At 32.9% G+C, this 24,687-nt stretch overlaps 1 protein-coding gene and 1 long non-coding RNA gene across 3 annotated transcripts in view; both read left to right on the top strand.

Moving 5' to 3' along the window:
- LOC111708329 (27 kDa hemolymph protein) overlaps positions 1-19,083 on the top strand; it is a 31,408-nt gene extending 12,325 nt beyond the window's left edge. For both annotated transcript variants that reach the window (XM_023481673.1, XM_023481666.1), the window contains exons 2-7: positions 4,579-4,696; positions 7,944-8,108; positions 10,761-10,863; positions 13,079-13,133; positions 15,770-15,861; positions 18,964-19,083. In XM_023481673.1, the coding sequence (XP_023337441.1) occupies positions 4,579-4,696; positions 7,944-8,108; positions 10,761-10,863; positions 13,079-13,133; positions 15,770-15,861; positions 18,964-19,068 (638 nt within the window). In that variant the 3' untranslated portion in view covers positions 19,069-19,083. The remainder of the gene's footprint in view (positions 1-4,578; positions 4,697-7,943; positions 8,109-10,760; positions 10,864-13,078; positions 13,134-15,769; positions 15,862-18,963) is intronic.
- A 1,066-nt stretch (positions 19,084-20,149) lies between these two features.
- Positions 20,150-21,745, top strand: LOC111708308 (uncharacterized). The gene is made up of 2 exons (XR_002766626.1): positions 20,150-21,213; positions 21,578-21,745. It is a non-coding gene; the product is annotated as an uncharacterized LOC111708308 (long non-coding RNA).
- Positions 21,746-24,687: the final 2,942 nt, after the last annotated feature.

Below are 24,687 nucleotides of genomic sequence, written 5' to 3'. Positions count from 1 at the left end.
GGTGTATTCCCTTGTGTTCTTGCAACTATAATATTACAGTGGTTTTGTTAATCCCCAGTGGGAGGAAAAGTTATAGTCTCACTAGGCAAATAGTTTTAATGTTTACATTCCCTCCAGATAAAAGGCATTTAAGCATGAGACATAAACCTCCCTTCTAGTCTGAACAAATACTTATAAAACATTTTATATCCATTTATCTAATTACTATTCGTTATATACCCTTAATTAAATGTGTGTGTTTTATAACTGACTGTCGTCCCTCCATTCCAAGATTGGCAACTTGGATTTACAACGGTACCCCTAAAAGCTTTGTCTGATCAAGTATGATTATTTTTAACTGTTGTTTCTCTACGTAACTGACTTGTGCATTACTTCTGCTAGAAAAAAGCTGAATTCTACACTGCTGGTAAAACGACGCTTTATTATTATTATTATTATTATTAACAATCAATCTACAAACAAAGTACAACGACCTGTTTATATTCCTCATTATTGATCAGATAATGGTTTCAAGGGAACCGTTGTGAATCTTTAAATGAGGCCAGAGCTGAAAACTATAGAATGAGATATCCTTAATCCCGATTACTTAATCTGAGCATCCAATGGACACACTTTGGATTTTCTTCTGAAACCGTTCTTTCTTGGATATAGTAGAGGAAAATCAAAAAACCGTTTTTTTTTAAATTTAGACTAAGTTAGTCTCGATATTAATAAAAAGAGAGGATCAAGCATTAATCTCAATATCCTCCTTTCTTAAATTTTCAGCTCAGGTTCACTTGAAATTACAAGGACAGTCCCTTTAACATTGCATAGAGTCAGATCAAAAATTTAAAAAAATCAAAAATCCGGACTTAATATTCACAGCGAAAACTAATAATTTGAAACGAGTAAGCTCTTTATCCATGTTAAAAAATTGACTTGAATTTTACAATCTGCTTTTTTATAATCTAAATTTATCCTGTTATCATAATTAAAACAATATTTTCAAGTATTTTGTGTGAGTTATAATTACAAAGGCTGTTTTCTTTTTTAAGTTTACTCATTGCTGCAACTTGGGGGGGTCTTTTATTAAATCTATAATATTATTAAATAGCTTTGATTATCTAGCCCCCTGTGGATCAAATTTATTTTTAAAAAACTTACTACAAAAGAATCATGTTGTATTCCCTGTCCCACCTTCTACTACTGACGGGCAGTAATAAATCTTTTCCTAACCATTAATTCCAAATATATTTAGTACCACTATACAGTATACACTACCAATACATAAACATCTTGTACGCTGCATACAGGAATACAGGGATATGTATTTAGTACCACTATACAATATACACTACCAATACATAAACATCTTGTGCGCTGCATACAGGAATACAGGGATATATATTTAGTACCACTATACAGTATACACTACCAATACATAGTTCTGTGTTGAAAATATGATTTATGTAAACTGTCCTCCGCACAGAATCCAATTCTCTAGAAATCTGCTGTTAAACCAACTAATCCACTAATCCTTTGTAGACGTGATACAGGGATATTAACTAATATATTCAAAGTTAATAGAATTTTTATATAAACCAGTTCCTAGATCTGGACTGATTTAACTCCGTACAATACAAATCTGCTCTCACTGTGGAAAAGTGGGAAACATAGAAAATTGAGTAAATTGAGTTTTTTGGTCGTAAAATATTTATATTTATATATTTTGTTTAGGGCTGAAAAAATGGCATCCTAAAGAAAAATCGCAAAAAAGGGTCGTATGCTCAAAATATGCTTGAATTAAAAATATATTTTATATCATCATTATTGATATTATTCACCCGGAAAATTGTCTATTACGTTGTGATGAAAGTCTAAAATTCTTGTTGTTTAAATTAAATTTTTCAGATTTTTAACAACCTTCTCCAATGTAAACAAAGTATGCAGAGTTACATTTTAGGAATTTTCATATAAATATTTTACTATTCAAGCATAAAGAGTTTTGTTTTTAAACGTAAATATTAACCTTTTTTGAGAAGGGGGCGCGGAGCTTAAAGAATGTATTCTTAGAATGCGTAACCTTTTATGTCCAAGCTAATCAAATATAGATACATATATCAACTAAGTTTTTTTATTTTTATGAATGCCAATTATTTTTGCTAAACCACGGACCGAGGACTGAACAAAAACTATGAAAAAAACATTGCTCAGTTAAAATGTACTTGACGCTGTATTTACTAAAAGGTGTATTAAATCCAAGTGGTCTAAATCAGCCCTCAGCATTTTGTTTACTTTTTTACTTCTGTATGTACCATACCATGGTTCATTTAAAGTACCGTACTGACTTTTACGCAGAGCTAGAGAAAATTGTACAGCTTTAGACAACAGAACGGGACAGACTATTAATAGTGTCAATGTGTTTGCTTTAATGCGCCCACTTTTCTGTTTTAGAAGCACATGTAGGATATAGGATGTAGGATATGATAAATAGGATGCAGTATAAAGGATGAAGGATGCAGACTGTAGGAGACAAGATGAAGGAGGCAGGATGCAGGATATATGATGCAGGAAGTAAAATGTAGAATGCAAGATGCACACATGTCGAACTCCTGGAAACCATCCAGTGAATTACAGAAAATACATAATTGTTTTCCTGGGTTTTCAGTTAATATTTTGATTATATATTGTTTGTGTAAGAAGAGGTTTATAATAAATCTAGAAAATAATTCCTCCTCTAATTAATCTTTATTAAAATTACCTAAAATTCCTAATAAATCCACCAACGGTAGAGTTAGTGGATCAGGATTGAGGAGAATAATAATAATAATAATAATTGTTTCTTTTACTTAACCCCTGATACAGCATTATTATTTAATGCTTAAGCAATACTGACGAAATATGTGTGCGTAAAAACAATAAAAGTTTATGAAGGTTGTACTTTTAATGTGAGTTTATTTGTTTTCTTTTTGAAAATTAATTTATATGAATTGATTCTTTACCTCAAACTCAAATTGTTGAATCCTTTTATCTTTGCAACCTGTTGTCATAGACCTTAGATCTTTTGAGCTATGAATTCTTAAATCAAATAATCTAGGTTTAAAATATCAAAGATTTACATCATCAGGATACAAAGATATTTGATTTTGTGGCAAATACTCAGTTCCTTTCCTATTTACATATATAAATATATATAGGCCCGGTACAGCACAGAAATAAAATTATGGGGAAATCTTTTATTGATAATTGATGTTTTATAAGGTTGCTGAAATTTTTTTTTAAATAGATACCTTTAGATTTCTGATAGTATAGTTTGTTATTTAGAAATAGAAAGAGGAATGTTAAATGGTTTATATTGTGAGGGAGAGATGGTATAAAGCTTGAGTGTGGGATATTTACAGACTGTATTGTTGTCATTTCCAGAGAATTCTTTTCTAAATAATACTTATTTATAATATATTGCCTTATCTTTGGCAAGCCAGTCCTCGGCTCAACGAGCTCTTTACTTTACTTTCTCTGCTTGAACTTCTCCAACCAGTCAGAGAATTTATACAGGGATATTTATTTTATTGAAAAACCCTCCTAAAAAATTAGATGTTGAGATTTTATTCGCCAATTTTCCGGAATTAAATTAATTTTTTTGGGGTAGTGCATGAAAGGTTAAACAAAATAGTTGTAGATGTCTAATTTTTCATTATTTCCTAGAGCATCTTTAAAATCATTTCCCCTCCTCTTACTCCCCCCCCCCCCCCCTATCCAGGGGCATATACAGGGAATTTGATAATTTTATGCTAAAACCATGACCAGCTGGGGGGTGAAAGGTGGAAAATGTGTAAGCAAGATTTAGATTTTTTATAAAATATCTTAGAGTAAACAAGTGGCGCCAAAGGGAAATTTTTTTAATCTTTTCTTAAAATTCAAAATTAATTACCTCCCCCCCCTCCTCCCCCCATATGCCGCCTCTGGGTATATTTTTTTAAGAATTAAATGAAATTATTTTTGTTCTCTGTGTGAAAAATCAAAATTAAACATCTGAAGGCAAATGTTTTCATTCTTTTTGGTACTATTCAACCAAAACTTTAGTTCTTTTCCCCTAGAAATCTAAAGGGTGTAGGGTGGAAAAGGATTTATCTAGAAAATATAAACCTCAAGAAAACTGACGATCGTATACCTAATTTCTAAAACGAAGAAGGTTCCACTGTGTGTTTTTCTTTTGTTATCTTTTAAAAAGCAATAATGATGATTTCATTCCAAAAGTGAGCTTAAGGAAATAAATAAAAATCCAACCAAATCCGACAATGTTTTAATTGTTATTTTTCCTATCCTCTTAAAAAGCATTCCCATTGTATATTTACAGCAGTACATTACAGAATATTTACAGCAGTACATTACAGTATATTTACAGCAGTACATTAGAGTATATTTACAGCAGTACATTACAGTATATTTACAGCAGTACATTACAGAATATTTACAGCAGTACATTACAGTATATTTATAGCAGTACATTACAGAATATTTACAGCAGTACATTACAGTATATTTACAGCAGTACATTACAGTATATAAACGTAAAAAAATTTATAATTTTTGTTTCAGTTTGGTCAGATGACGATGATTTCTTTGACGACTCCTTTCACGAGGACTTTGATGATCTGGAGAAACAAAATGAGTTCTCTGGAAAAATAGAAGATGGCTGGAGGAACTGGGAGGAAAGGTAAACATGAAATAAAGGAAGTGATCTCTTATCACATACTCTAATTTTCTAATCTTTACATCACTTGATGTACTTGAAATTCTGCTAGGTAAAATAGTCAATTTTAAAATCCATGTTCAGACTTAGTGATAAGAACATGAGAGTTTGTGACATATAAAATTACAAAATTTGTAAAACTCAGTTGAAATGGAATTCGGTAAAACTAATCTTAAGGCGTAAAATAAAACTAAATGTACATTGAAGATGTTGAAAAAAAAACACCACACTTTCCTCTCTTAAAGGCTTAATTATTTTTCTTCAACAGCCTTTAATGGACTGGTGGATGGAAGCATGGATAAGTTTGGTTGGTTAAAGTAAATGGATTGTAAGATAAATAAAGTAGTAATGTTTTGTTTCTATTAAAATAATGGATGCATGGAAAAGGATTTAGTGCCACTGCAATCTCTTAAACAATAGAAAGATAAACAAAAGTTGGAAACTCTAGATATTTAGAACTAGGAAATTAATTATTTAAAAGTTATAAGATACTAACTAACCCCAGACAACTTAATATTTTGTAGAATATAGAATTGTAAGAAATAATTATTTTAAGTGACTTCATTAAAGGGTGTTATTGAAGATTTAAACCAGTTCCTTTTAAAAATTATGACAACTGTTGTCTCCTCTTCTCAGAAAAAAAATAACTGGATAATAAATACGCAATTGAGTGAAATTTCTGACGATGGGTGGTTCTCTGAGAATCCAAGAATGGATGTAAGGATCTTGGAAAATATCTCGATTATAAATAATTGGACGAATTTTAATCAGGGCTGAAAATTCTTGTATTAGATACCCTTAATCCCGTTTGATGAATCTCGATATCCGCTGTGGACACTTGATTTTCTGCTTAATTCTCTCATTAGGATATCCCTGCTGGGTTCCGACCAATGAGAGCTCTCTCATTGATTTAGTTAGCGCAGATCTGCAGATTTAAAAAAAGAGGAGATCAACCATTGATCTTGATATCCACAGTTCTAAAGTTTTCAGTTCAAAACTGGTTAAAATTAACATTATCTCCATCACTGACGCTTCTCTGATGTAAGCTGCAAGGTCTCTGTTTTAAATTGTAAAAGAAACTAATCAAAAAGGGAATAGCACGAAATTCTGCCATATGACTGACCGGTTTACTGAAGATAAGAAAGTGAAGAAAATGTAAAATTATGAAAATCTAAAACTTATTCCACCATCAATAAATCCTTTAATTTTTCCATCCTTCAGATAAGAAATTGTTATTCTTCCTCGGGTTCATGGATAAAAACATCATCAAACTTACAATTTTCAATTTATCATTCTTGCACAGGGAAGAAAATGTCATTTATTTTTGACAAAATTTGAAACAATGAATGCATTGATTTTAAGAAATAGTTGTAAGATGAGTGGGGGAAGGCAGGCGAGCATAAGCCACAACATTTTTCCCTTCCATGCCACAAATTAGTTTTTTTTGTCTTCCAGCAGCCATAAGCCACAACATTTGACCCTTCTGGCAATTATTAGGTTTTCGATTCGTAAATTTACAGCATTGAAATAGCGATATTCAAAAAACCAGCCATGTCATGCAAAAGAAATATATATAAAGATCTTTATATTTAATAATAATGATTCATTTTAATGTAGACTGCTAAAGCTAATTTTCCCTAAAAATAAATTCAATCTTTCCTCTAAAATGTCTTATTTTTAAAAACATTTTGAACAGTAAAAATAATGCTCTATAACACACTCTTTGAATTCAAAGGGCGCTCATAACTGAAAATTTGCACTTTTCAACGAGAAAATTGCAAAATAGAATTTTGTTGGTGGAAATCTGTAATGCTCAAGTAATGGCAGTCAATATTGCAATTTTTTCTCGTCTTTTTTTATTCTTTAGACTCCCCCCAACAGTTTGTCTTGGTTCCCACAATGCGTATAGTGATGGAAAATAGTCTTTGTAAAGAATAAAGTTTAACCATTGAACACACAATTTATTGACGGAAGGGTCAAACGTTGTGGCATGCAAGACCGTATACGGTTAAGTTGTGGCTTATGGCTGCTGGAAGACAAAAAAGCTAATATGTGGCATTGAAGGGAAAATGTTGTGGCTTATGGCCGCCTGCCTTCCCCGCTCATAACATTGATACACAATATTGCAACTTCGTAACTGCTTACTACTGCTTAGGATTAATCACCTACTGATTATAGAACACTAAGCTTATTAATTCGAGTCTATACAGTAAATACACTGTAATGAAGAGAATAAAGGTTTTCTTAGATTAAGGTTTATCAATAGTTGGATGCCAGGAGAGAGTATCTGTTTGAGAAGTTGGCACAAGTTCTACAAAACCTAGATATATCAGAGAATAGTGGAGAATACAGAGAATAGTGGATAATACAGAGAATAGTAGAGAATACAGAGAAAAGTGGAGAATACAGAGAATAGTGGAGAATACAGAGAATAGTGGAGAATACAGAGAATAGTGGAGATTACAGGGAATAGTGGAGATTACAGGGAATAGTGGAGATTACAGGGAATAGTGGAGATTACAGGGAATAGTGGAGATTACAGGGAATAGGGGACAATTCAGGGAAAAGTAGAGAATACAGAGAATAGTGGAGAATACAGGGAATAGTAGAGAATACAGAGGATAGTATAGAATACAGAGATGAGTGGAGAATACAGGGAATAATGGAGAATACAGAGAATAGTGAAGAATACAGGGAATATTGGAGAGAACAGGGGATAGTGGAGAATACAGGGATTAGTAGAGAATACAGAGAATAGTGGAGAATACAGATAATAGTTGAGAATACAGAGAGTAGTTAAGAATACAGAGAAAAGTGGAGAATATAAAGAATAGTAGAGAATACAAAGAAAAGTAGAGAATACAGAGAAAGGTGGAGAATACAGAGAGAAAAGTAGAGAATTAGAGAGTTGAATAAAAACAAGCAATAAGAAAAGAGCTAGAGAAAGGATGGAACAAGTGTGAGGAAGTTAGAGAATTGGTATCTGGCTAATTTGTCAATTAAATCTAAAGGAATTGAGTCTTTGCTACAAACTCGACATTTCTAATCCATATATCACTGCAACCTGATGGTGTACACCTTTAATATTTCAAACATAAATTATTTGATCTAACAGAATTCTTATTTTGAAATATTTAAGGTCTATAACATTGAGTTTCTAAGTTACAGGGATCATTAAAGAAAATAACATGCTTGTATCCCTGTTGTTTAGGTGTCTAGAGATAGGGGGTGAGAAGATTCTAGAGAGCTGGCAGAGAGAGCAGGAGCAGCTTATCTACTGCTTCACGGAGCAGTTCGATCAGGATACAATCCTCCGAGAGATAGAGGACAAGAAGAAATCTGGAGATCTGGACGAGGTTTTTAAGAAATATTGCGGGTAACCTTTTAGTATTACTTATTCTTGTTTCTCTTTTTTTCTCATCCTGTTTCTCTACTCTTTTAGGATCCTCTTAATACTATTTCTCTTTTACCGTCCTGTTTCTCCTTTCTATATATGTATAATACGTTTGCTGTTTTATTGCTTATTTATCCTGCTTTTCCCTCGCTTTAATTCTATTTATCCCCCCAATTCCAGATCCTGTTTCTATTGTCCCTACTGTTTCTCATCTTTTATCAAGTTTCTCCCTACTTAAAATAAATAAAACAGTCACCCATCAGTCCCCGCCAATTATTCATCCTGTTTCTTCCAACTTATCCATCCTGTTTCACCATCCTTTTCCATCCTGTTTATACCTTCTGATTCTTAAAGGTTTTACCATCTTTACACTCCTGTTTCTCCCTTTTATGCATTCTGTTTCTTATTGTCCACCCTGTTTCTCCTTCTTTCCATCCTGTTTCTCCCCCCCTTCCCATCATGTTCCACCCTCCTCATCCATCCAGTTTTTTTTCATTCTATTTCTTATACTGGTTCGTAGTGTTTTACCCTCTTTATCCATCCTGTTTCTTCCTCCTTATTCACCCTGTTTCTCCCTCCTTATCCATCCTGTTTCTCCCTCCTTATACATCCTGTTATTCCCTCTTGTTCAAATCGTTCTCTTTGAGAACCCCCATGTGTTATCCATGTGTTATCCATCCTGTTTCCCCCTAATTATTCATCTTGTTTTTTCCTACTTATCCATCCTGTTTCACCATCCTTTTCCGTCCTGTTTATTCCTTCTGATTCTTTAAGGTTTTACCATCTTATCCCTCCTGTTTCTCCCTCTTATGCATCCTTTTTCTCCCTCCTTATCCATCCTGTAATTCCCTCTTGTTCAAATTGTTCTCTTTGAGAACCCCCATGTGTTGGGTTGATATTTAAAATTTAAAGTTAGACAGCTGAGGATGTATGAGGATGTAAAGTTTACTAAACCCTTCACATTTTTACCATTTTCATCAATCTTCCTGATCAATATATCCTATATAATACTTACTAAACCAGATCCATTCAACCACTCAATCCAACCATTTATTAGATGATTCTTAGACAATCATTAAACCAGCAAACCCCCCTCTCCCCCCTTTTTGCCAACCCTAGATATTTTAATTAACAGAGTTTTGGAAACTTTCTATTCCGTTGAACTCCGGATCCCAGTTAAATATTATATTATGATGAAACTATAGTGTACTCTACCATTCTAACTCACTTATTGTGAATTTCATAAAAAAAACGTGCTAAGGGAATCATAGTCCTATAAGATTAGCTGCACATTATAGGACGTGTGCTATGAAGTTTTAATTGGTTCCCAGATTTTCTCCAACAAAATTAGGATATTTCCAAAATATTTTTTTCAATTGAAATGAAATTGAAATTGAAATGAACTTTATTTTTTTACTTCTGCTTTGTTTCAAAGCTTATTTGATCTTAAGAAATAGCCATTGAAATAAGACAAGTACACAAACGTTTCAAAAAATTTCCTATAACTATTGTTTGGGCACGACGTGCTATGAAGTTTCTGGACTTCAATTTTCTCTATATCTCGCAGGTTTTCGCCTTTTTAGATTATATTTTTTCCCTCGCTAAAGCTCGGTACAAAATTAAATCTAAAAAGGCTTGAACCTTCTCAATAAAGAGAAAATGTCTGTGCAAAAACTTTACAACACTGCGAACCAAAATAATATTGTTATAAATAGTTATTGTAATAAAGGTGATCTGCACTATATCTTGTCTATAGGTTTCTGTCATAATAATGCAATAAATAAGAGTATTAGTATAGGACTTTATTGCATAACTGCAAACATACTAGAGACAGTAATATAGAAATATTTGAGCATAATAGGATATTTGGCTGCGTACTAATACAATATAATAGCTGAAGTGCCCTGCGTTGCCCAGGTTATCCCGCCGTTTACCAGCGCTTGGTCTTAAACTATGATTTTAGCTGAAGTGTCCCGGCGTTCCCCGTGAAAATCTAAAAGTTGAAAAAGTTGAACCTATGTCACCTCCGGGGTTTCCATGGGTTCCCTCAAACAATTTGGTCCAGTCGTTTGGTCAGGTAGAGCGAACATATGAATGAGTAATTTCATTCTTTCAACTATTGCTGCACACTTACAGTAACTTTCTGAAGGCTTTAAAGGATACACTTAAAGTATCTTTATAATATAAATTTGAAAATTATAAAGCCGAAACCTAATTTGGGCGCATATTATTATAAATAATAATATATACATACATACAGGACGGCATCACGGTTCACTGCATACAAACTGATTTAAATTATCTTTTACTTAAGAAATGCCGTAAACGATTTACAACTTTGTTCGTCCAAGGCCAAGGCCAAGACTTATTGTCAATACGAATCTTATCATTTGTATCCTAAAAAGGGTACTAAGAAATCTTTAACATGAGTTTCTTTGGCATAATATGCCTTTTATACTAACACTATCTGTTTTGTTTCTTATTTATCAGCTTTTGTCGCATAGGCAACCATTATTTATATTTTAGATTTAAATAATAAATTTGGGGGGGGGATAAAGATCATTATTTGATACTGCGTGTGTTATAAATGAAGAATTGGTAATTGGTTCGCTCAAATTGATTGTCATGTTACAGGAGTCCTATTAGTAAACTTCGGAGCTGTCTAGAGAACTTTCTCACCATATCTCATCAGTGTTTGCATCAGGAGGATAGGGTGGGACTCAACATCACACTCAAGGTACATTTCCCAATGGTTCAGTGCGTTCTTACTTGGCGTCCTCATTATCTTCATCAATGTTAAGCCATTATTGTGTCTGAATACAACAGAAAGTGTTGATAAATGTAGCCAGCTAGTAATTTTTACCCTATAAATGCCAGTACAGAATACTTAGCCTAACACTTAAAACTTACTTAGTTCTTAGAAAACAGCCTCAACATAATATATTTTTAAGCAATTGTTAATCATATTTATTTTTATTTTATTTTATTTTCTAAAGCTTTAATTTATAATACTTCTTAGCAGATTTTTTTGGGACGTTGATTTTTCAGAAATATGTAACAAATTTAAATATTCCCCTTTATGTCCAAATTCATGTGCCCCAAAAAGTCTCCATGTTGATAAACTACTTTAGTTGGGAAGAAAAAAAGAAAGTCTTAGGATGGGCAACACATTTTTAGTTAGTTCTTCATTTCTTGTATTTGTGATAATAGAACTATTATGGATGTATATTCTCCCCCCCCCCCTTCCTTTCTTTTGAAATCTTAGTGTTTTCCAGGAAGTAAGGTATGTTTTTTCTTCATTTTTTNTCCGCTTAGCCTCTAAAAAATATACGACTATTGGTGTAATTGCTCGAAATAAATTTAATTACTTAAAAGCAAAGCACAATAGCAAAGCAAATACAATTTCTTTCTTTACTTAAGTTATTCATTGGACACATGTAGTACAGGGAAATACAGGGAATAACGGGGAATAAGGGGGAATACAGGGAATACAGGGAATAAAAAGGAATACAGGGAATAACGGGGAGTACAGGGAATACAGGGAATACTGGGAATATACGAAAATACAAAATGTTACAGTAAATGCGTGGAAATACAGGGAGATACGGGAAAATACAGGAAAGCACAGGAAAGCACAGGAAAGCACATAGAATACAAAGCAAAATGGGAAATTGGGTAAATCATGATACAAAATAATACAGGAATTGGAATACGCGGCGTACAGCGTACAGAAAATTAAAAGAATACAAGGAATACAGTAAATATAAGTATTCTTGAGTTAAGCTGAGCAGAAATATATCTTCCCTCAATAAATCTCCGTATTTCTAATATATCCAAGTCTTATTCACATTCCGATTTAATTCTTTTCAAGTTATATTTCAAGAGAAGTTTAAAATTGGATCAAATCCATGTAGTTCATAGTCAAAGGAAAAATACTAAAATTCTCTCGATGCCTTTCAATGAAAAGAGAAATGAACAGATGTTAAGTTGTGTGGGGAAAAAATCTGAAATGTTTCTAAATTAAAGAAAAGAAACTTTTGAAAAAGTACTAATCAATTACGGATTACATTTTTCCCTGAAACTTCGAAAAAAGCTTAAAGTAAAACTTTGAAACAAGTTTTAAAAATAGGGATAATTCAATTTAAAGTGAATAAAAAGTATATTGTTTGTTTGAAAGAAATATGATAAATGACCTCAAGAATAGTTTTCATTTTCTTTTCTAAGGTTAGCACTAGCAGTGTTGTATTGTAAATGTGTTACATATGTTGGATCTAATATAATTTTATTCTGGGGTTTTGTCGCAGTGGAATTTGTATTTCTACAAAACAATGAAGAACGTTTAGTTTTTATCTTTATTTTAATGTGTTCCATTAGTGTTTAGATCCTATAATCTTAGCTCATTAGCACTGCTAATTAGAGGCAATAAATGTTTTTAGTATTTTTATATAATGTTTTTTTTTTAATCCAATACGATGAGCCTTTTTCTTTTTTGATACTTCTTGTCACAAAACTTATTTATTTAAAAAATGTTTGAACAGAGCTGAAAACTTTAGAATGGTGGATATCGGGATTAATGCTTGATCCTCTCTTTTTGATTATCTCAAGATTAACATAATCTTGCAAGATTATCTTAAAAGTGTATGAAACACTGTAATCATCTGAGAAACTGTAGCAGCCAATCAGAGAAAAGCGGACAACCAATGAGAGAACAGAAATATTCTCATTGGAGAAAACAATTAACGGATATCCAAGGAGAGAAAAAAAGAGTGGATCAAGGACTAAAATGAAAAGTTTCCACAGTGGATATTCGGATCAAGAAGTCAGGATTAAAGTTTAACCATTCTAAAGTTCCCAGCTCAGGATTAATTATCTTAAAATCAAGTTATTTTATTTATGTTTTGATAATTCTTGAAATAAATGCATTTTTTATAATTTCAATGTTTGTACTTTAGATGGTAGATGCTGCAATAAACTTCACATGTCATAACTCTGGGGACAGAATAGCATGTAAGTATCAAATTTTCAAAATTTTAATTAAAAAATATGTTTAAATAAATATATTATGTTCTATGCAAGGAAAAGACTAGCACAAAACAATTATAATCCCTCTATTTCGAAAAAATATGTTTTATTATTCACTCTTAATTTTGATAGAGACTAGACAGTGCATCTTTTATCAACCATAAATTGATAAGAATATGATAGCTTGAAGGATTAATTATTTGTTCATGTTGGATAAGGGAAATTATTTTAAAATGTTGTGTTTATTTTATTTCAAAGTGGGTATTTAGAATTTGGCAGCAATTATCCGAGAAACCCTTTCGAAAACGAATTAGATTAAGTGCAAGGTCAATCCTGAGCTGTGGCCGGATTCAGTAAGCCGCAAGAAGTCATAGAACTACCCACCACCGGTGCAAGTTAAGGATTCATGAGGATTTAGATAATGAATTTGAGAGTGAATTGGTAATTCAGGATTTGAACTGGCGGTAGGTTGTTAGCGAACAATCCATTAATTAAATTCGGTCTCTGTTTTATTCTACCTCATTTTAAAATTTGTTGTGAATTTTTCTTCTTCTTGAATACTCCGTTATAAGACATCGGATCAGCATTAGTTAAGTAACATTTCCTAGAAATGGCGACCATTAGTGAACAAGTAAACCAGTTGATTAATGAGAATAGTTCCAAATACCGATAAACAATAAACATGTTCCTAACTAATAATGTTTCATAATCTCTTTCAAAAAGCTGAACAGTCCCTCCTTACCACATAGAGAGAGGATACTTACTTTAAGGTTAACTAGTCGAACTAAAATATCAAGTTTAACCCTGGTTTAATTTTGTATCTTTGTTGTAAAGTTTTAGGAAAACTTATTAACAATGACATTCTCAGGGTAGTAATAAGGATCTATTGCAAAACTTAAAACTTTTACTTTAAACTTTCAACCTGTACTGCGATATAACTTATTGAAAACATTGCAAGCTATTGAGAATTATTTGATAGAATAATATTTGAATAAAAAGTAGAATTAAAATATGTCAAATTCATTGGTTAGCTGGCAGTAGAGTTCCAATATGGTGTAAAATTAATTTCAAACTTTCAACTAAATGTTCAATATAACGGGGATAGAATAGATATCTAGAGTAGAGAGAAGGATTGAACTGACAGGAGTTCGGGTAATTTAGGGTTCAAATTGGGTTTGCAAACAGGATTTTGGGTTATGAGATGAGAAGGATTTTCTGGAGAGAGGAGAAGAGTTGCGCGTAGTGGAGATTTTTTTTATGGGGATTAAAGCAGAGTTATATTTTGAGGGATGGATTTATAGAGTGATAAGCAGAGTTATATTGAGAGGGATAGATTTATGGAGAGATGAGCAGATTTATATTGAGAGGGATGGGATTTATGGACAGATAAGCAGAGTTGTATTGACTGGGATGGGATTTATGGAGAAATAAGCAGTGTTATATTGAGAGGGATGGGATTTAAATAAGCAGAGTTGTATTGAGAGGGATGGGATTTATGGAGAAATAAGCAGAGTTGTATTGAGAGGGATGGGATTTATAGAGAGTTAAGCAGAGTTATATTGAGAGGGATGAGATTTATGGAGAGATAAACAGAGTTATATTGAGAGGGATGGATTTTATGGAGAAATAAGCCGAGTTGTATTGAGAGGGATGGGATTTATAGAGAGATAAGCAGAGTTATATTGAGAGGGATGAGATTTATGGAGAGATAAGCAGCAGAGTTATATTGAGAGGGATGGGATTTATGGAGAGATAAGCAGAGTTGTATTGAGAGGGATGGGATTTATAGAGAGATAAGCTGAGTTGTATTTAGAGGGATGGGATTTATGGTGAGATAAGCAGAGTTGTATTGAGAGGGATGGGATTTATGGAGAGATAAGGAGAGTTGTATTGAGAGGGATGGGATTTATAGAGAAATAAGCAGAGTTGTATTGAGAGGGATGTGATTTATGGTGAGATAAGCAGAGTTGTATTGAGAGGGATGGGATTTATGGAGAGATAAGCAGAGTTGTATTGAGAGGGATGGGATTTATGGTGAGATAAGCAGAATTGTATTGAGAAGAGATGGGGTTTATTGAGAGAAAAAAACGTTGCACGGAGAGTAGATGGGTTTTACTGAGAGATAAAAGAGTTGCATGGAGTAGAGATGGTTTTTATGGAGAGATAAGCCGAGTTGTGTTAGGAGGGGATGGGTTTTATGGAGGGATAAGATGAGTTACACAGCGAATACATGGGTCTAACGAATTGAAAATATGTTTTTTGAAAATAAATTGGGTTTTATGAAGAGGAAATGGGTATTAATGAGTGATAAGAAGGGTTGCACTACGTGATGATGTGTTACGAAACTGAGATGGATTTTATGAAGAGGAGATGGGTCTTTTGAAGAGGAGATGGGTCCTATGAAGAGGAAAGGAGTTAAATGGAGGGATAAGGGAAGAGGAGAGGGGTTTTATGAGTTTCACTTAGAGATGACAAGGGTTGCATAGAGAGGAGAATGGTTTTATTGGGGTTTATTGAGATTTATTGAGATTTATTGATAGACTAGAGGCAGTAATAGAAGATTTATTTTTAAATCAGTTCAGAATTTATGGATCTTATATTTTATATATATTTTATTCTAGTATTTATGGCGGAGTCTGGTATGGATTGCGTCCAGGAGAACAAGGAACATATACTCACATGTCTCAACAAATCCGTTCCAGAGATATTTCAGGTATACTAGTTAAAGAACTGAGGTTCTGTTTGTGTCTCTAGACAACAAATGTCAATTTGAACGAGAAAATAGTAACAAATTAGAATAAATACCAATTTAGATTCTCATTTTCAATAAAAGATTTGAAATTGACAAGTTTACTCTGTATCTCAACATATTCAAATGTTAAAAGGACTGTAAGCATAATTTAAATTGAACATCCATTCACAACCATACCCTTGAAGGTTTGTCCGATGAAGTAAAATTAGATATCCATGTTTTAGTTTTTGAATACTGATAAATGCGTCAGACGCAATTGAAAAATTAACAGTATTAATTGAAGACTTTTCAAACCTTATTTCTTCCACATTATTGATCAGATGTACGGTTGTTAAATTAGGCATATATATAGTTTTAAGTTCAGGCATTTTTATTTCTCAATCAGCGCTTCAACCTTTTGGGGATGGATGCCATAGTGTTTGTGCATAATTCTTTTCGATTAACTATTTCTTAATAAATAATTATAATTTGTGCACAAAAATAAATCTAGGGGGGCCAAATATGCGTGAAGTAATAATCCCCCCCTGTGTACGCCCTTGAAGGAAATAGCAAAATTACGTTTTTAGTCCGGGCTATTAAATAGTTTTAAAAATAGTATCTTGTGAGCCAACCCCCAGAATTATTCAGCCTCGTGGTTTTTGAACGATTTTAATGTCATATGTCATAGAACGTAAAAGCGTTTTATAGATATCAAATAAATCTTGTTTTTTTATTTTATAATTCTCAACTCTCAGCTCAACTACCATACAAAGCCAGTCACCCCCTGTAACACTGTTTATCAGGAAGATGAACCGGATAATAGGACGCTGAGTATTTGTATAAGTTGAACTATAGTTAATTATTTCTCTTGTTCAAGTAATAAATTCTAATATTTCAAGGTTTACTGAATACTAAACAGCTGGTTTCTCTGGTTAAAGGAAACCAAACCGGGGGGGGGNTCTGATCTGATCTGATCTGATCTGATCTGATCTGATCTGATCTGATCTGATCTGATCTGATCTGATCTGATCTGATCTGATCTGATCTGATCTGATCTGATCTGATCTGATCTGATCTGATCTGATCTGATCTGATCTGATCTGATCTGATCTGATCTGATCTGATCTGATCTGATCTGATCTGATCTGATCTGATCTGATCTGATCTGATCTGATCTGATCTGATCTGATCTGATCTGATCTGATCTGATCTGATCTGATCTGATCTGATCTGATCTGATCTGATCTGATCTGATCTGATCTGATCTGATCTGATCTGATCTGATCTGATCTGATCTGATCTGATCTGATCTGATCTGATCTGATCTGATCTGATCTGATCTGATCTGATCTGATCTGATCTGATCTGATCTGATCTGATCTGATCTGATCTGATCTGATCTGATCTGATCTGATCTGATCTGATAGGAAATGAGTATTAATATATAACGCATGAGATTGTAGAAATGTTTAATTTTTTAAATTTGTTTTTGTAAAGAAAATTTGTTTACCATTAAAATACCTTTTAATCCTTCAAACTTTTAAGATTCAATTTATCAATCTGAAAAGCACTTCTTTTCAAAATAAGAATTTTTTAAATGAAATGATAATTTTTTCATTGATCTGGCATAATCTAATAATTTCAGCATTTAAAAGGGCTAAATTGAATTGAAAATAAAATTTGAATTTGTTTTGAAGTTCAATATTCAAATTATTCAGAAAAATGCAAAAATGTAATGTCACTCTGAAAATTAAAGAAAGAAATCTTTCTGAATTTCTTATCACATGGAAGATAGATGTATTTTACTTAATATTGTTATTGCTATATAGTTTAACATGTCACTAATGTGTAAGAATTCTGAAATATTTAAAGTTACTCTGCGACTGAATATGAATATCTTGAGAATATTCTGAAGTATATTTCTCTGCAGTGCCAAGGAGTGTTGGTTTAAAATATAACTAGAAAACTTATATATTTTTCCAACTGTTGGAGTTAAGTGTTTTTACATAATTTTTGTCATATTGCATATTGCAGGTCTTGAACCGTAGTTTTTCTAGGTCTTTCAAAATCAAACGGACAAAAAATAATTTGAAACTTATTTTGTCAGATTTGGAAATAATTGTTAAAAAGGAAATACAATTAAAACAATTTTTTAAGTTTGTTGGCCTGTTATTATTATCCATTTTGGCGTTTATCTCTTAGACATTAGATGTGTATGTAAAAGGGGTGTATAAAATCCACCCCCCCCATTTCAAAGACCCAAGAGAAGGGGAAGAGAAGAAAGGAAGGAAAAGGGAAAAGAATAATGGGAAAGGGAGGGGGTAAAAGAAAGGAAATGGGGAACTGAGAGGGATAGAGTGGAAGTAAGGGAAGAATCGGGAAGGGGGAAAGGAAGGGAGGGAAGTGAATAGGTAGGGAGGGAGATAGGTGGGGAAGGGAAAGAGTAATATAGGGATGGGAAAAGAAGGGAAGTAGAAGGGGAAGGTATTTGGAACGTGTTAAAAGTTATGATAATAGAATACTTATTCCTCGAAAAATTCCAAATAGTCAAACCTACCAACATGCGCACATACTTGATCAAAATTATAGAAAAACTTACAAATAATCAATCCCATTCCCAATTTTTTTGCAATTGCCACCATACCATTACCCATTACAAAATTGCTTGCGACGTCATGTATGCTTTTCAAAATGCATCCTCTAAGGGATTATTATGCACTGCAATATAAATATTAAAAAAATATGTCTTTAGTTATTGAATTTTGGGAAGGAAATAAAAAAAAATAAAAAAAAAAAAATAACAAAATAACAAAATAACAAAATAACAAAATAACAAAGGGAACTCTTGTATTGTTGATCTCATTTTTCTTGTTAACCTGCAGATTAATTTAATCTTTATCCGATTCCGCCGTGTCATTGTACATTTATCCTTAAAGTAAAAGTGTCCTCAATGGATATCGAGATCTAGCGATCGGAATGGTGAGTATCCAACACTAGAGTTCCCAGTTCAGGAGATTAAATGTAATTTGATGAAAATACTTTCTTGCATAAAAAATATTTTGGTTATTTTTTGTTTTTGTTTAGAATGATGGAAGAAACGGAGGTAGAATGCATTTTTACGTGTTTCAGCAGGAAAACTGCAGGTATAAACTGTTTATTTACGGGTTTCAGCAGGAAAACTGCAGTTAGAAAATGTTTATTACCGGGTTTCAGCAGGAAAACTACAGGTAGAAACTGTTTATTTATGGGTTTCAGCAGGAAAACTGCAGGTAGAAACTGTTTATTTACGTGTTTCAGCAGGAAAACTGCAGATAGAAAATGTTTATTTACGGGTTTCAGCAGGAAAACTGCAGTTAGAAAATGTTTATTACCGGGTTTCAGCAGGAAAACTACAGGTAGAAACTGTTTATTTATGGGTTTCAGCAGGAAACTGCAGGTAGAAACTGTTTATTTATGAGTTTAAACAGGAACACTGCAGGTAGAAACTGTTTATTTATGGGTTTCAGCAGGAACACTGCAGGTAGAAACTGTTTATTTACGGGTTTCAGCAGGAACACTGCAGGTAGAAACTGTTTAATTACGTGTTTCAGCAGGAACACTGCAGGTATAAACTGTTTATTTACGTGTTTCAGCAGGAAAACTGCAAGGGACGGGGGGGGTCCGAAAATCTTTCTTTATGATTGCGTCTTAGTTTGGACAGGACATGTAAACCATGTCATTATTTCATTAATGTTCTTCATCCGCTTCAGTTTCTTAAAGAGATATTTTAAAAGATTAGGGCTTCAGTGCTACAATATATACAGGGTTACCCACAAAGAATGAAACTGAAAAGACGATCTAAAACTCATTCAGTTTTTTGCCTTGAATATAATCTTTTATGGCTTACTCAATGATTAGGAAGAGAGAAAAATCAAATACTTTTTTCAATATGCATTGAATATTAGACTAATGAATTAATCCTTTATGACCTAGCACAGTGACAGAGGACAATGGAAGTTTGAATAATCTATTTAGTATTCTGAAGTTAATCTAATTACCTTGCATAATAAATATTCATTGATATAGTTTAATCTCCAGCAGTTTAATAGATACGTTTAATTCAAAATAAATGGAATTTAATTAAGATAACAAATTATTTTTTGTGTGAATTATTTAAAATGAAACTGAAGCTGAAGAAAAACTGGTTTTAATGGGACTGTCAAATTAATTTCAAGTAACCAGCCATTTATTACTTTTGAGATTTTAGATTCAAAATGTTACCTGTTGTCTGATCATTGATGAAATAATTTCATTCATTTGTACTACTATTGATAGACAAATTAATCTTTGAGTGGATTTTTAACATTGAAATTATGTCGCTAGTCCCTTTAAGTTGGAAGATATGGAAGAAATTTTGTATCAGTCTGTGTGTGTGTAACTGACAGTTAACTATTGTAGGTCTATGAAAGCACAAACTCCGTGTGCTAGAGCAGCCAAGTTATGGCACAGTGGGGCTCTGCCCACTCTTCTATCCACTCTACTCCTCATCAGTATACAAACCTCCTTATTTACACTCTAGATACATCTCCACTCTACTCCTCATCAGTATACAAACATCTTTATTCACACTCTAGAAACATCTTCACTCTAGTTTCATAGATAGTTAATACCACTTTTCAAAATTTTCATCAGTTATTTTAATTAAATCAAAGTTTTAAAGGGACTGTTCACGAATTTTGAAAAGCGTCAAATTATGATGCCAGTTTTAGTTGATACGGTGTTTCTACGCCAAGTAATACCATTTATCGACACAAACCAGATGGCAATCAACCCAACATGTTATTCAAATTTGTCCCAACACCCCGTTTTGAAAGTCATGAAAATTCCCATCACGGTTTTCTTAAAGAAGAAGGGTTTTAATTTTACATAAATTCGGATTTAATCTTGCGCTTTCTTGTCATATCATTGATCTGATCTTATATTTAACCTTGCCACGGTCTTATACATCTCTTTTATATGCTTGCTGCGTTAAACTCTAGAGAATATTAACGGTCTTTTCTCCAAATAATACTTTTCTCAAAATTTCTATTAAACAGCGTGTCCCAAATCATATTGGATTGAAAAAAGATCTCGTATTTCATTAATGACGGTGATAATTAATAGTTTTTTTTCTGAAATATCTAATTATTAATTGAATTAGATAGATAGATTGATATTTCCAGAAACTTGTATTAAAATTGTCCTTCATGGCATGAATGGAATAACGGCTCTTTAGTCTTTATTTAATCAAATATCAGTTTGCAGTTTACATTCTTAAATTCTTAAACAAATCATACAGTGTATAATTTTACACAGGTTATCATTATCATTATTATTATTTATAGTTCCTTTGCTTTCTCAACTGTACGGCATGTTTTAAATTATATTTATATATTTGGACAATTTTCCAGATTTTGGTCATTTCTCCAATAATAAACATCTAATGTCTGAAAAAAAAATTCAAAAAGATTACAAGTATTACTGACCAATTTTCTCAAAAATGGATAAGTTTCTGTATGGATTTCTATATTTCTGTTGTACTTATTACTCTAATCTGTAAGTACGTTTAGCGTCCTGAAAATGCCAGATTTTTACAGTTACAATCTGTATGTCACATCATTGGTAATATTATAGCTGTTGATAATGTTTCTTGTTGTTTTAATTAAATTAACTTATCCAGATAGTCCAGTTTTTCTGTTTTTAACTGGTAATCATTTTTAATCAGGCATTTTTCGACTATATTTTGTGCCATTTATAATTTAGATGTTAAAATGTAGGATATAATTGCATAGAAATACGATGTGCTGTGACGCTATTAGTTAAAAAATAAAAATTTAAATATTGTTTATTCTTGATTTCTCAAGTTTTGATCTTTTACTGGAAATGATTTTATTATTCACCAGGGGCCATGCCAGTCCATCAATGAAGGGCACAGATCAGGTAGTAGGGTTTCCAATTGGAATTCAATAGCGTGCAACTGTTCTAGAATTGCGCGCAATTGTGCGGAATTGCGTGGAATTTTTAGGGCTCGCAATTGCGCGCAAGTAAAATCCACTTGCGTTGGAAACCCTATCAGGTAAATATAAAGATGCGTCTGGGCGTCTGGGCGTCTGGGCGTCTTGACAAGTTTATACCTGTCGCAACATTCATTTAAATTAAGCCAAATATTTCTATGCAGCCGACTGTTAAGTAAATCTCATTCACGCTGAATAGGCAGGGCGGTCCGCGTCAATGATCTTTCTTTGAATACCATAATCTGTGATCAAGGCTCTAACATAATTGTGGAATGTGGATATCCTTTGTTAAGCATATATGTCGATTGCAGATATTCTTCATTGAATATTATGTTGATTAATATGCATATATTTTAAATAAAGAATATTTGGTATATAACTTGTCACATTCTAGCCTTGTTCGAACATGAATTCAATGCAAGATATAAATATAAAAAATTCTAAAATTAAAGTTTTTTCTACCTTTATTGAATTATAAAGATCGAGTTGCTTTCATGTTTTGTGTTGCGGGAATTCATTTAATAATCTAGCCAAGGAAGAAGATCGCATGTTACAGTTTGATCCAAACAAATCTGGAATAGGAAGACGACTTTCAGACTCAAGTTATGACTTTAAATAGTCCATTGAACACGAGACACTTGTGCAATGTAAAAAGACCCATTTCACTTAATAAATGATTTAATAAGTTAACAGTAGAACTATTTGCTTTGTAACAAAATTGTTGCTTCAATGTCGGCTTCCTATATTCAAGTTTTCTGGTTCTCCCTGTATATCTATCGAGAAAGTATTTTTGTTTGAGAAAAGTTACTCACACTTCTTTTTTAGTTGAATTTTCCCTTTAATTCATTAGTTGGCTTTTTCAAAACTTCACTCTCAGTTATGGGCCCATTAAAACTTTTAAACATATATCTTGTCAACAGATTATAAACAGTCTAAGCCTAGACTAAAAGCTGGAAAATTGCAGTTGCTAAATATTGAAATTTTTGAAAATTTAAAATTGAAAATATTTGGAAATTTTCAGTTTCTCCTTTATAAGCACAAATTCTGTTCAATGGAGGGTTTAGAATTTGAAGAAAAGACAGGGTTAAAGACATTTGTCGGTTTTGACAATGTCCTATGACTGACTGAGTGTCCTTTTGAGTAATTGGTGTGACGGGAGGGGGCAAATGGGTTAATTTAGGGGGTTCAACTGATAAAGAGGGTGGGGGAGAATGAGAGAAATGTAAGGGAACAGTAAATTTCCCAGGCGTTTGAGGACCACGAAAAAAAGTATCTTCAATATTAGGGGGGGGGGGGGTTGTATCATCACGGTTTTGTGAATCGGGAGAGGGCGCCAATCATAAACGTGACAATTGGCATTTTTCGATTCTAGCAGAATTGACAATCCCATTTCTAAAATCGTCCAACACCCGACAGGAAACTACAGGGTGTCCCACGAAACATGTCAGTTGGTGAATAGTTTAGAATGTCTTCTTCCATAATTTGTTAAGTTGTTTAATACCAAAGACAATAATACAAATACTATACGGGAGTCATGGTATAGTAGAACTGGTTTCAAAGAAAAATATGTTCCAGAAAAAGATTTTTTTAACAAAATAAACTGCTATAAGCCTTTAATATCTAATAAAGTATATAAAAGACGACTTTCCAACTGTCATGTATCATGGGACACCCTGTACATCCTGTGCCGAAATGATTAATCTGAGATAGATTCTAACTATTCTGTGTATCCGTTGGAAGGGGTTGACGCAACGTTGTTTAGCTACATGCAGGGTTATCCACAAAGAATGAGATTTTAAAGACGACCAGAAACTATTTAACTCTGACGATTCCAAGGTTTAATTCAGTCCAATGCCTTAAATATAATTTTTTTAATGGCTTATTCAATGGTTGGTCAAATAAAGAAACAAGTTTATAGTTGCATGCAACTTATATTTCTGATCTTGCAAGGAATCAGAAATATAAGGAAACAGACGGAATAAATTCTTGACAGTCGTCTCTGAAGTCTCATCCTTTGTGGGTTACCCTGTAACCGCGATTCTGATTTTATTTTAGATGATTTAGATATTTATCTTTTAAGCTTGATATCAAATCAACCAAGAATTATGTGTTCAATGTTGACACAGTGGCACATGCAAGAATACAAATTTACAAATATTTGATTCGCTGTAATACATTTTTATGACATATTCCCTCTGGAAGGAAAAGTTAGATTTTCACTTAAAACTAGTTTTGATGTCTTTATTCCCTGAACAAAAGGAAAGAATTTTAGGAGAGACACAAACTTATTTAACCTTCTCACTCAAATCCTTAATGCATTGATTTAAACCTTCCCCCCACCCCCTTCTACATTTCCTTTTCATTGATTTCCCACCTCTGCACCTTAGTAATACATCGATTTCATACATAAAAATTTCTCTTTTTATTCTCTGTCTCCTAAATATCAAGATTCCAGCTTGCCATCATCTCTGTCTCCTAGCAATAAAAATTTCCCCTCTCCTTTAACTTCGTTATTTAAAGATCTTTCCCTCTTCTCTCTCTATTAAGATTCCCCCCTTGTCCTCTTTTCCACCACCTTTATATAAAGATTCCCCTTTGCCCTCTTTTCTATCTTTGCCTTCCAAATTTAAGATTCCCCCTTGCTCTTTCTCCATCACCTTTATATTTATATTAACCTTTGCCCTCTTTTCTATCTTGGCCTTCCACATATCAAGATTCCATCCTTGCTTCTTTTCCATCACCTTTTTATAAAGATTACACCCTTGCCCTCTCTTCT

The sequence above is a fragment of the Eurytemora carolleeae genome, unplaced genomic scaffold, assembly GCF_000591075.1.
Source record: "Eurytemora carolleeae unplaced genomic scaffold, Eaff_2.0 scaffold134, whole genome shotgun sequence".
Classification (NCBI taxonomy): Eukaryota; Metazoa; Arthropoda; class Copepoda; order Calanoida; family Temoridae; genus Eurytemora; species Eurytemora carolleeae.
Note: the sequence above shows the minus strand (reverse complement) of the source record. Positions and strands in the feature narration are given on the sequence as shown.